Here is a 14,064-nt window from a genome sequence, read left to right as displayed (position 1 = left end):
TCCACTGTAGTTTATAGTTCATCCATACCTTCCTTGATTTCTGTAATCCACTTAATGTTGCACTTACTATTCCAAAATTTTTCCATTTTTCCATTATTCTCCTGATGATCCTGTTCTCTGGTGTCCTGATAATATAAGAACATCTTTTTATGTTTTTCCCCTTCAGAATGGCTTGAAGACTGATGATGAGCTAATACATCAATACATTGCAGAAATTTATAACTGTAAGTGGAAAGATATGAATAGTAGTTTGACAAATGACTGCAGAAATATTCACGAAAATGAATTGTCGACACGATTGCAGATAGACCCTGAGGTAAGAGTCTTCACGTAACACGCTAAGCTTTATGGAATTTGCTCTAGCATCTTCAGATCACTGAATAATTTCAATGTTTTCTGTATTTTAAGGTGACTTTTGTAGTGAAAGCTGTATCAGCATTTTCAGCAGCGATGCTACTCGTGCAGGTAGAGCACTGCCATGGTTTGAACATGTCAGACTGCCTACCAAATGCCAACATTAACCTGCAACAAGAGATTTTGAATGTGCTCTCTCAACTGAGTTTTGCTTCTCACCATAAAGCACCATTTGAGTTACAGGGTACCAGTCTACATGTTACACATGAGGGTCAACTTGTCTCTAACAAATATGCCATATATCAAATTCTGGAAAATGGTGGTATCAGTGGGGTAAGTACCTGTATTTTAAGTAGGATCAATGACTGTGATAACTTCCTTCAAAATCTTAATGGAAATGTATAGGATAGCTGGATTATGGCAGTAGTAGTATTAAAAATGATGGAGTTAACAGGTGAAAAATATTCAAGGAATGCAGATTGATGTTACGGAAATGTACATTAAAACAGTCTCAAACAAACAAATACATTCTGTACTAAGACAGTTGTGTAAAATTTTTGTAAAAGAAATGAGCTTACAAAGTACGGTGGTAGTTCAATAAATAAGGTAACAAGCCCTCTCTTGGGTGTACTGTACACTGTAATGGGCGATCTGAGATTCTGAGATGTGATCTTGAGATTTCTCAAGATCAGCACAGTGACCGGTCACTCAGTCTCAAGAGATCATGAGAATGTTGTCCTCGCGTTGTGCGGTGAGCAGCATGTAGTAGGCCTATGGCTAGGCAGAGTTGAATACTGTTTGTGTCGACTATGGAAGTGCCGGCCCCGTGGTGTAGGGGTAGCGTGCCGGCCTCTTACCCGGAGGCCCTGGGTTCGATTCCTGGCCACGTCAGGGATTTTTACCTGGACCTGAGGGCTGGTTTGAGGTCCACTCAGCCTGCGTGATTAGAATTGAGGAGCTAACTGACGGTGAGATAGCGGCCCCGGTCTCAAAAGCCAAGAATAACGGCCGAGAGGAATCGTCGTGCTGACTACACGACACCTCGCAATCTGCAGGCCTTCGGGCTGAGCAGCGGTCGCTTGGTAGGCCACAGCCCTTCAAGGGCTGTAGTGCCATGGGGGGAAGGGGGGGCTAGGTAGTCTACCAAGAGCCTTCTCCTTTCTGTAAATACGTGCCAGCGAGTGACTAACCAACTCATTTCTAACATGTGTCTGTTATTGATACAGTATTGCATAATCTATAAATGATGTGGCAGGGTATTTAAAGTTACCCAGTACACCAGTAATATATGTCTTAAAAATCTTGTGGTAAAGAAGTCATACTATGTCATGACTAGAGGCTATGTTTGGTGGTATTCACAATATCCATGCTATTTTAATGTTTTAAACTGTGCATAGTACTTAGTTTGGTCTTGTCTCTTTGTATACAGTAAATGATTTCAGCGTTTAATGATGCTGCAAAATTACATCATACCAAAATAGAGCATAAACAAAGTATAAGCATAAGCAAAGAATGTAACAGTATTATTTTAATGGCAAAAATAAGCCAATCTCAAATGTTCGTTTGTTTTTTCTACCAAAACATTCTTTGGCTTCTTCTGCCAAAACATTCACACAAATAGAGGGTATAGAATCCTATATATTACACCTCTGTAATATTTAATCAGAAATTCTAAATATTTGGCAGGGTTATATATCATTGAATAACAATTCAGAAGTCAGGCAGTGTGTTTTTGACAATATTTATTGGAAGAATACAGAATTTTCATTACCGCATTATACTCGAAGTAAACATGTTAGGTAGTGCTCAGAACAATATAGTACGTACTGAAGAGATATTAAGTACAGAACAAAAATGGCACCAGAAACCAGTGCGATTCGAACCCTGTTTCAGTTCTGCCTACAGTTACAGGACAGCTTCCTTCTTCTCGCATAGACTGTGTAGACTGACAAGTACCCTCTGGCAGATCAGTGATTTAATGAACCAGGAGAAATTTGCTTACTGCTAGAAGCTAGCGTGTTTCTTGAAGTTTTACATCCAGGCCAGCTCACCCAAGGACATCCTACCATCCAGAATACAGTATTTAGCTAGGTGTTGGCAGGTTCAATATCTACTACAAGCATAAGTCAGAAAAAGTCAGCTGTCGTAAGTTGTGTAGCAACTCATGACCCTCTTTACACTAAGATGGCAACATTTTTAACTATAAGAAGAGTTCAAAGATCCTCCACTCTCTCAGGAATGCAACCAAGATTCAGGAGTCCCCTGTGCAGTATGGGAAAATATGTCTCTAGAACTTCTAGAGATTCTAGAGATCCACAACGTCACTCTTGAGTCTCAAGCGAAATCACTGCTCAACCCTGGTATTCGTTCTAGTGTTTGAATGTCCAGCCAGGCCAAAGCATTGGGACTGCAAATCTGGCACATGGCTATTCAGTGGTGCAGCATATCAAATACCCCCCACCACATCAGTTTTACTGTGAATGTGCATATGGAAACATGGTCAAACATGGAAGTGCATTGTATGATTTGCTTCTTGTGACCAAAGGGCATCCCAACAGCAGAAATTCATTGGCAGCTCATTGAGACATACTGTGCAAACGTGATGTCACAGAAACAGAGTTAGGTGTGTGTGGTGTTTTTTTTTTGCACTGCCTTCTATAATGGCAGGACATATGTGCAGGATGAACACTGCCTGGGCTGGTCAAGTGACGTGTGCAATATTGAGAGTCTGATTCAAGACAATAGACATATTCATCTTAGTGATATTGTCAATGAACTGAACATCTCCTTGGGCTCTGTAAGTAAACATTGGGCATGTGCAACTAGGGTACAGAAGGATGTGTTCATGCTGGATGCTGAGGCTATACTGGGATGGTGCGTGCATTCTCTCTCTCTCTCTCTCTCTCTCTCGTTACTGGAGGTGAAACATGGGAGCATCATGTGACACTGGAGACAAAGCAAAGATCCAGGACTTAAAAATGCCTCTCATCGCCACTGCCTAAGAAGTTCAGTACAGTGGCATCAATGAAGGAGGTTATGGTGATAGTCTATTGGGAACACAGAGATGTGCAGCTGCTTGATTTCCTTACCCAATGGCAGATGGTGAAAGCACGCATGACCTGTTACGGCACTAGTGGGGGGTACTGGGTTATCCCCTCTACAGTCCAGTGATTTTCAACTTTTCGGATTAGTGAAGGGACATCTGGGTAGCCGGTAATTACCAACCGATGAGGAGGTGCATCATGTTGTCCTGGCACAACTTGGGTGGCTTGACACAGAGTTCTTCTATGTTAGTTTTGATTTCCTAGGTGGACCAGTGGAACGAGTGCATAAACATACATGGTGACAATGTGAAAAAGTAATCTGTACCATGGCCACGCTATGACCAGTACGTATGTATCCACATTGAATACTGTGCTGCAGTGAAAGGGCTTCTTACCGAGCTCGATAGCTGCAGTCGCTTAAGTGCAGCCAGTATCCAGTATCCAGTATTCGGGAGATAGTGGGTTCGAACCCCATGCCCTGAAGATGGTTTTCCGTGTTTCCCATTTTCACACCAGGCAAATGCTGGGGCTAAACCTTAATTAAGGCCATGGCCACTTCCTTCCTACTCCCAGCCCTTTCCTCTTCCATCGTCGGTCGGTGCAACGTGAAGCCAGTAGCAAAAAAAAAAAGGGGGGGGGGCTTGTTAGCTTATTTAATGAACAGCCCTTATATAATCATGCTTCTCTGGGTTTATTAGTTGTCTTATTCATGGACATTCAAATTTAAAGAAAACATGCGCATCATAATCACCACTTTGTCGTTCGCAACTGAAACATACACATTTTAATACAAGTAATATATAGTCATAGGGAAAGGTAGAATCTTGGCCAGGAACAAACTTTAAGGTAAATGTCACAAGTTATTGTGAGAACAGGGAGCACATTCTGCACAGACACTGTGGTTTTCACACAAATGGGCTTTCTCCTTGTCAATCCCAGTTCTTCAACATCCATGTCTCCTCAGCCACCTGACAAGCTCATTTCTGGTTTTCAGTATTTCTGCCTCATGTGCCAGAGAGATCTTCAATTGGCTTTGTGGGGCTGAGTGAAACCTACTTCACCCCTTGGGCTAGGATTAAAATCAAAGAATCCAAGAAGAGGCCTCTAGGTGAAAGGCAGAGGCATTACTCCAGTATCACAAGGCCAGAAAATAACTGAATATTTTGCATAATTTAAATTTATATTCCTGTTGCTGAATTAATTGTTCAAATTGTGTTTCCACTCTCACTTTCTAGTGAAACTAGGTCTAGTGTCCATACTTGTTTAAATGTTGAATTATAAAAGAAATTCAGGAGATTACTACATATTTAGTAGATGGTAAGCTTAGAATTCTAAGTGACTATTGAGTTATAAGCTGGCCCTGCAGTGTAGGGTTAGTGTGCCTGCCTCTTACCCAGAGGCCCCAGGTTTGATACCTGGCCAGGTCAAGGGATTTTTATCCACATCTGAGGGCTGGTTCGAGGTCCACTCAACCTACGTGATTACAGTTGAGGAGCTATCCGTCGCGCTGACTACAAGACACCTCCTAATCTGCAGACCTTTGGGCTGAGCAGCGGACGCTTGGTAGGCTATGGCCCTCGGGCTGTTGCACCATGGGGGGGATTGGATTATAGCTCACCAGACGTACAGTAGGCCTACAGTTTTACCTGGAATTTGAACTACTGAAATGTGACTTTGCACTTTGAAAATCTCCTTGTCTTAACAAGGATTTGAACCATGCCACCTTGTTTAATCAGCTATCACACCTGCCACAGTGACAGTGCATCTCCAAGGAAAACCTGTGCCTTTGACAGAAACCTTCAGATATCTGGGTTCACTGATGCAAAATGATGGTGAAATAGGAGTAAGATCAGCAGAAGAGTCCAGTTCAGCTGGTATAAATGGAGATCAGCTATGGGAGTCCTGTTTGACAAGAGGATACCACCAAACCTGAAGGGTTTTATTTATAAGATTATGATTTTTGCTGCCTTAATGTATGCTTTGGAAACATTTCCAATGACAAAAGCCTCAGAAAGAAAGCTACAGGTGGCAGAAATGAAAATGCTGCGATGGACATGCAGCATGTCAAGGAAGAAAGGATAGAATGAGAAATAAAACCATAGCATATCGAAGAGGAAGTGCGACATTTTCATGAGTTACCGTGGACCGCCACACAGATGGCACTGCCATCCACAGTGATGTCTGAGTGAGAGGATAACAGAGGCATTATCGGGACTACTACTTCAAAATCTACTAAGAAACTCAAGCATGCAACTTACGTTTGAAAATGATTTCATATGCTGGACACTTTGGAATATTTCCTGGATGATTTCGCTGCCTTTGAAGTAACCATCTCCCTTCTTATCTCCTTCGTGCAGAAGAAGAATCGACATTTCAAGTAGTGAAATACAAGTTTTGGTAGCAAACACAGCACATGATCTTCACAGCACCCCAACTGCGATGACTTCACTTTAATAACATCTAATTTATCCAAGCACTCAAAGAAAGTATCACCCCATAAACTATCCATACGCGATAGCTTTTCCGCAACAACATTTTCCACTCGCAGCAACACATTATAAACACTTTCCGATGCATACGTGAAATATGTGGCGCTTTGCATTGAGCCGTAATCTTTAATTAGTGTTAGGGAGGCAGGCACACTATCAGTCGGTTTGCCGAAAAGGAAAGGACGACATAAATCACACTGAATCACTTTTGAAATATTCCTCACTATGTATCCGGCTAAATGATACACTAAGTACTCTTTGTTACAATTCCGCCCACTTAACTCAGGTAAACTGTTTCCCAGTCTGGTATTAAAGTCATTTTCGATGTTCACAATTTTTTCCCTGATTTCATCTACAGCTTGTGTCTTCACTGCACGATTTTTACTTTCAATTTCTCTTGCAAGAATACGCATTTGATTAACAAGAGATATCAATGGGGATTCACCTCTGTATTCAGTTTCCACCAGACGATAAGGCAAGTTTAGACGGTACGTAAATAGACTGCAACGTGTGTAAATGTAGAAAGTCAAGTAGTGGACGGATGATCATCACAACTTAGTGATCGCAGGATACCAAAATGACGTTATAGGGGATCTTGATTAAATTTTCCTGTCAAAACATAGCTATAATTGTGTTCCCACAAATATTCAGACACTTTTAAGGTACTTTCCACGGTAACTCTTAAGGACTCCAGTGTCCTTTGTGAAGCGAATGAATTTTGAGTATCTCTGAGAACATTCTGCCATTTAATGTTTCATGTGCCTGTGATCCTTTATACAGTGCTTGAGTGGGAAAAGACGAATTTAATGCGTCAATCAGACAGTTTAAATCGCTTGTGAAAATTTCTGTTTGTTTACTCTCTTCTAAACCCTGTGTTTTAATACCCTGATAGAATGCTATTCCATTAGCGACTGATCTACTGAATAGTTGAAATGCCAGTCTTACATTCATTTGCTGAAACGAATTAGGATCCAAGTAGGCAGAGGTCAGTTTGTAGCAAACTTTCAATCCGGAAAATTCAGGAGACGAGTCACATTCGTAAACTTTTCTGTAGAATGAATAATCAACAATATTGCCATTATAATTAACCTGTCCTTTGTCATGAAAATGATTTCTTACACATTTAAATATATGTGGCGCGTCTGAAAATGCCCATAATTTTCTGTTGGAGTCAGCTGGATTGGAAATTATAACACTTCAGATTCTTTATGTTACCAGATATTCCTAAGCATTTCCACAACTTTTATCCGACTGGCTACCATCCGATGTGAAACCAATAATTCGGACACCTACTTGCTCTAATTGTATGATGACTTGAATGAGAATGTTTGCAATTATATCACCAGGGGTGGTGTTCCGGCTAGCATATATCGCTATGGATTGTATCCAGTTATATAGAAAAGGAACAAACATAAAAACTAGAGCATGATTTGCCAACTGACCCTTGCTTTTATCTTCAGTAAATTTCCCCAAATCAACAAAGTGAATTTCTTCTCGTAACTTCACCTCGTCAAATCTCAACATCACTAAGCGTTCATGTTCCTCCTTTCCATTGAAAAATATCTGCTATGGCAGCGGTAGCATGCTCATTTATGCCGTACGAACATTTTAGGCCCTTCACCACATTTCTCAAGTGGGATTCAGAAGGCAAAGGCAGCAAGTCATGATTTAAACAGTGCCGATAACCCTTGGGAGACTTTATTTTTAAAAGAAGTGCTTCAAGAAGAAATTCATCACTATATCTCATTCCTTTTTTACTTTTCGCTTGACATTTCTTTAACATTGTATCGACTATAATTTTCTGTTTTTTGCTGAGAGAACCGAATTGTTTTGACTCAGTGAAATTTCTCTTTGATTTTATATCAGAAATGTCTTTTTCAAGCAAATGTATCTTAGCTTTAGTGACATTGAGTTGATTTTGTGTTCTAATGAAATTACGTTTCTGATTCTTCAATCTCCTCTTTAATAGCGCAATTGTTTTCCTAGCATCTGCGACATTAGAGCTATCTTCAACTACTGAGCATTCAGGTTGATCACTATCACTGATATTTACGATCTGTTCAGGGCTTTTATTAGAGAAATCTCTTCGTGTGGATTGCCTATTCGTGGGGGAGTTGCGTTTCTTAACTGCCTTAGAAATATATTTGGGTAGATTAGGAAATATGTGAGGAAATGCTTCTGGTTTTAATTTCCAGCGCTGTCTTGGTATCTCTACTCTTTCACCATTCACCGTAACCGAGTCTACTTTTACTAGAAAGTCATCACAAAAATGAATGTCACAAACGAAACAGTTATGAGTTAATTTTCGGTCTTTTCTACGTATAGCCTTCTCCCATTTCAGTAAAGCACCACTCTCTTTAGGGAGCCTAAAGAAATGCCTACCTGAAGACGATCGGTCATATCCAGATCTGCAGCCGGGTACAAAACACGAGGGCATGATGTGATAGTTTCCTCCCGCACTGATATACGTTGCCTTATAGCACAATAGCGACAAAGACCGAGGTATTTAAAACATAACACTTCTCACACAACTCAATCGTGAATACACTAATAATGCAAACTGTCGAAACATCTCTGACAGCGACAATAATGAGCAATAGAAATTACGACATCTGAAGGCAAATATAACGCGGGCTAATGGCCAAGGGTCTCTGTTGACATCGCAATCGCCTGTGCTGCCACCAAGCGGGTGTCCCACCAACCTCTTGAGCTCTCTTACGGGCGAACGGAGAAGATGTCGCACTTCCTCTTCGATACGCTATGATAAAACTATACGGGATTGGGTAAATGAGACCAGGATTAAAGAAAAGATCCAGAAGTTGAACTAAGATAATTTGGCCATGTCGTAAAGAGAGGAAGTGATTATGTGGGAAGAAGTCTCTTAAATATGCCTCCTCCTGGGAAGAGAAGGAGAGGTAGGCCCCATAGGAGATGGAAGGACTCTTGTTATCTCAGATTTTAAAGAAGTGGAGTAAGAGGAGGACCTAGTGTTCAATAATAATAATAATAATAATAATAATAATAATAATAATAATAATAATAATAATAATAATAGTAATAATAATAATAATAATAATAAATGCTTACCATTATGACTGGCTGTATAACTTGATGCTTAAATGTGTCTGTAGATTTACTGGTACATTAAAGAATTCCTTTTCAGGAACATTAAAAAAAACCCTCTCCTTTTACTTCTGGTGCCTGTTAACTGCTCTGTCTTGAGATACAATAGGATTTTGCCCAGAAAGAAAGTTCTTTAATGTGTCTGTAAATATACCAATGTGAGTCACTTGCATTTCATTGCTCCTTAGTGCCAACCAGCTGTACTGGGGTTTAATCATGCAACACTGATACATTAGGTGAGCCCCTAGAAATGGCATTGGCTGGTCTAGTTATCAATATGTATAGGTACCTCAAGAAAAGGGTTCAGATAACCCTTGTTAATACAAACTTCTGTAATTTTATCTTTTGTGTCAATTCTAAATTTCTTTCACTTAAATACATAGCACGTTATACTTGGAAAAAGCATTAAGTGATCCATAATCTGTTCCTAATAGTTTCCCCTAACAAGTTTATTATTCAGTCATCATTTAAAGTTCTAATGTGTTTTTAAAGACTGGAAATTAGATTAAATTAAAACATGATTTTTCTAAGATCATCAGTTAAGACAGTTTACAGTGTGAAATTTAGTTTCTCTGAGATTCATGAATGAAATGTCTTCATTAAGCAAGATCAATGAATATCGAATGAAAGTGTCCAGATACTGCTGACAATGTTATTGCAGTTTTGTTATTAGCTAGCTAGGTAGATAGATAGATATTGTTTGCTTAAAAATATGTTTGTGATGTTTTAAAGGTGTAAAATGAACTGTGCTTACCTCAACACTTCAGTTTCCTTGTTGAAATAAGACAAGTATTTTAATGTTATTTCTATGTTGACAGGTTGGCTGGTATTCTGATGATCAAGGACTGGTGCTAGATCAAAATACATATTCATTACTTCACATGCAAGAGAATTATTGGAAAAAGAAACATTACAGAAAATTTGAAGCAGATGTTAAGTCCCAAATGGACTCTCTTCCCAAAGTAACAATGAGAGAATTCTTTCAAAAGGATGCAATGTTAACTACTCTAGATGATACACCTGTGAAAGCTATTCATGTGTCTTCAGATTCTGGGAGAATCAAGATTTTGACCAGCGAAGGATCTGAAGTCAATGCAAGACGTGTAACTCCAGAGAGCTACATAACTCGTCCTTGGGCCACTGTAATAGTAGCTATGGCAGCTGTTGGCACATTCATTACTCTCTTCATGCTTGTTTATGTCCTCATAAAAATTTGTGATGGAACATTAGCAGGCAACCAGTCTTTAGGCATAATCCTTCTCTTGGGAATTATTACTATGTATGCAAGCACTGTGCTCTTTGTGCTCCCTGGAAGTGAATTGAAATGTTGCCTTAGAGCATTCATATACCCTCTGGCTATGAGTGTGTGCTATGGCATCCTCATTATAAAAGTGATGCAACTACGATCTTTAGTCCTGTTGGGTTTAGGAGGGCGTATTTCATATGTAAATCAGTACATAATTCTTTTCTTTATTGTCCTTGTGCAAGTTGTCATAAATATTCAGTGGTTCATGACTAACAAACCACAGTTTCACATAGATTTTGAGGGTATACCATACTGTTACATGCCTCGTGCAGACTTCTTACTTCTTCACTTGTATAACATAATACTAGTTATTATAGCATTTTTATATGGGCTGTCTGTACTAAAGATTCGTAGGAATTATAAAGAAGGACAATGGGTTACATTGGCAGCTTTCCTCACCATGCCTGTATTTGTGGTTTGGGGTGTAGTTTCTTCATTTGCTCCCGAGCGGTTTGATGAGCCCACGGTATGCATTGCACTTATTGTATTAGCAACCATTTTGGTCATGGTAGTGTTTATTCCAAAAATGAGCACAATTTCAAAACAGAGCTCTCATTTCAAACATAAAAAGATGCACATGTCAGACTCTGTGACTACAGTGTTCACAACCTTCACTGATCTACATAATTCTCACAGGAAGAAAACTTGCCTATCTCATCCTACTCCCAGCATGTTGGATGCATATTCTGATAACATAACAAAGAATCCTATTTATGAAGTTACAAATGGGGCATATCCATGAAGTATTTGACATAAAAAGCATTCCTTTACCAAGTAATTACAGTCCGTTGTAATTATTTAATTTGCCGCCCCATGTGTACTCAGTGAATTTATACCTATACCCAGAGCTTAAGTTTATTGCTAGCAACACTAGACTGGAGCTCTGGTTTCTAAGCTCTATCTTGCATGTTGTCTATAAAGATTGGTACACTGATCTGAACTCCATAAATTCCATAAGTTCACAAGGAGAAGCATCAAGGTTCGGTGATTAAATGTGGAATGGAAAAGTTGTACAGTCTGTATATACTGACCATTTTTATGGGAGTTCTCATAGGTGTAGTCTAGGCACAAGATTTAAATTTAATTATGCCATTTATTAAAAATGTAACTGATAAAAATGCAAGTTTGTCTCTTTATTTTGGCACAACGTAGGGACTATGGAATAATGTTGAAAACTAACAAGTGTCCCTACAAAAAGTGACTTATCAGTCCATCCGTCTTCAATTGGTAACTGGTCTCATTTTATTGTAACCAACATATTTCAACAATATATTATGCTTCCTAATGATTGTTGACCACTTCTCTTTACATAAATTGTCAATGGACCATTTATTGGCAAAAGTATAGAAGTGTTATACGGTAATAATGGACAACAGCAAAGCCATTTGTATTTGTATGGATTCCTGAGAAGAGAAGTTTGCTACTAAAGCTTGCATTTTAAAATTATTTGCCTCACACAAATCCAGAAGACTTTGATGTATGATATTCTCAAAGACTTCAGTAATACAGAGTTGAAACTGTATGTGGGTAGAACTAAGAGCCACTTAAGAATGTTTGTGTTATGGTATTATAATTATATAACAGGCTTCTGAACTTTACAGAGCAGTTGAATGGCATGTTCATGCAGTGAGAAGGGATTTCAAGTAATGTGAAAATAGTTATTTCATGATGTGCACTTGTTTAAAGAAGAAAATAATGTGGCCTTCCTCAGGTATATGTCCTGTAGTATGTACACACTGATGTAGATAGACTGTAAACCCCACAAAAGCATGGGATATTTTTCTCTTATCTGATGTTAATTGTTACCTAGCATTTTTATTCTTAAGCTTAATATATTATCAAAGTATACTCTGAAGTGAATCCAATCATTTTGAATCACCATCATCACCATCATCATCATAATCATCATCATTTGCCATGATGGCTCAGACTTACCTATAGCTTTGCACTGTAGTCACTAATTTGAATCCTGCTCAAATCCTGCAGGATTTTCAATGTGAGAAGTTATATTCCAGTGGTTCAAATGACAGAATGTTTATATGTCTTGGTTTTCAGACCTCAGTATTCTAGTGGTTCGAATAACAATGTTTATCAGTCTTGATTGTCAGACCTCAATGGGAATGATGATACACTGGATAACTTAATCTACAGAATCATAATCAAGAAGTGGGTTAAAATGAACCTGAATCTCTCTCCATAATGATGAGTCAGTCAGAGGAGAAGTTTAGTAACTGAATGAGACTATACAGAAGTAATGTTGCCTTATGGTTGGTAAGTAGGTTGTAAGAGAGAGAAATGATTACATTGCACCACACGCAGCACAAAACATTACTATTTAAAATTGTGATAGAAAGTAGTTTGTTCACACTGATTCTCTCCTTAATCTTATGAACAGTGGATCAAGAAAAGACAGCTTCACTTACTTGGTTCTTTTGAGGGAAAGGTTTTGTATATGTGTGTGTCATTGCTACAGTATAGCTGCTTGTTCAGTACTGTATTATGTACTTGGCGGTCTACTTTTCCTCTTACCATCGTCCAATCATATGGTGGCTGCTCCTCTTCATATTGAGATGTCACAGTTACTTGTGTTAATCAAATTTGATACCTTGAAAGTAGGGCACAGTCAGAAAACAAGAATGAATGTAATGCTGTACGATTGATGCATTTTTCTTCTCTTTGTGCTGCCAACCCCAGGCAATGGCCAGTTTGATTCAGTAACTTAGTTGATTAGTTTTCTTGGTACTTCTTATGCTCTGTTGCGTCTCTCTGTCAGAATTATGCATTTCACTATGAATGGGTCACGTGTTTGATATGTGGATTTTTCAGCACATCCAGCAAGCAAGTTCCACATAGAAATCAAATGTTGGCCAGGCTCCTATCTAATTAGCTCAATCATGGCAGTGCTGGTGGTCTGTATCCAAGTCTTGGATAATGATTACAAACACTCAAATAATCTCTTAAAAAGAAAATAGTTTTCATGATTGTTATTTAACCCACAGATACTTGGTGTGTTTATTTGACTCCAATGGTATACACTTAAAATTATAAGTTCAATAGTGTTCTTTTTCTTTTCCCACTTAATTTTAGTCATGTTTTCTATACTTCATATACTGAGAGGCTCTGAAATATGGCCTTAATTTATTTATTTATTTATTTATTTAATTATTTATTTATTTATTTAATTATTTATTTATTTATTTATTTATTTATTTATTTATTTATTTATTTATTTATTTATTTATTTATTTATTTATTTATTTATTTATTTATTAATTATAGTTCTTAAGTCTAGGGTGGGTAGTGGAGGGGCTGTATATGCATTCTTGGTTTGCTCAAGGAAGCGTGGGTTTAGCTCTCCATCAGGAAGTTGAGAAATTTAGAAATGATACTTCCACTCCTGGATAATTACATGGTCTTGAGGTTAACTCAGCCCACAGGATTAATGTGTACAAGGTTAATTCTTGGGGGCATAAGCAGTTGAGCATCAGGCTAATGACTCTGTCTCTCTTAGTAGCAAGGTAGTGAGTATAAGTAGTGGAGGCCTTTACCTTACACTCCTGCAGGGCTTCCATGGCCTGTGTGGAGAGCGATTTGCTTTTACTTAATTTAGGTACAGATTGGTTAGATTTGTCGCATACACCAGAATCTTGCACTGAGCCATTTTGCTGGGTTTCTAGCCTGCTAAGGTTGTACATTGGCCCAGCCCGACTCACCCTGCCAGACAGTTGCTTCAACCCAATCTGGCTCA

General features: G+C 38.7%; 1 protein-coding gene across 1 annotated transcript in view; it reads left to right on the top strand.

The window, feature by feature from the left end:
- The window catches only part of LOC136862812 (metabotropic glutamate receptor 5), a 302,293-nt gene extending 288,850 nt beyond the window's left edge, over window positions 1-13,443 (top strand). Inside the window, exons 8-10 of the mRNA XM_067139072.2 lie at window positions 167-316; window positions 409-687; window positions 9,829-13,443. Of these exons, the coding sequence (XP_066995173.2) occupies window positions 167-316; window positions 409-687; window positions 9,829-11,058 (1,659 nt within the window). The 3' untranslated portion in view covers window positions 11,059-13,443. The remainder of the gene's footprint in view (window positions 1-166; window positions 317-408; window positions 688-9,828) is intronic.
- The last annotated feature ends 621 nt before the right edge of the window (window positions 13,444-14,064 follow it).

The sequence above is a fragment of the Anabrus simplex genome, chromosome 2 (assembly GCF_040414725.1).
Source record: "Anabrus simplex isolate iqAnaSimp1 chromosome 2, ASM4041472v1, whole genome shotgun sequence".
In the NCBI taxonomy this organism is placed as follows: domain Eukaryota; kingdom Metazoa; phylum Arthropoda; class Insecta; order Orthoptera; family Tettigoniidae; genus Anabrus; species Anabrus simplex.
The sequence above is the reverse complement of the archived record's forward strand: the minus strand, read 5'-3'. Positions and strand labels throughout refer to the sequence as shown.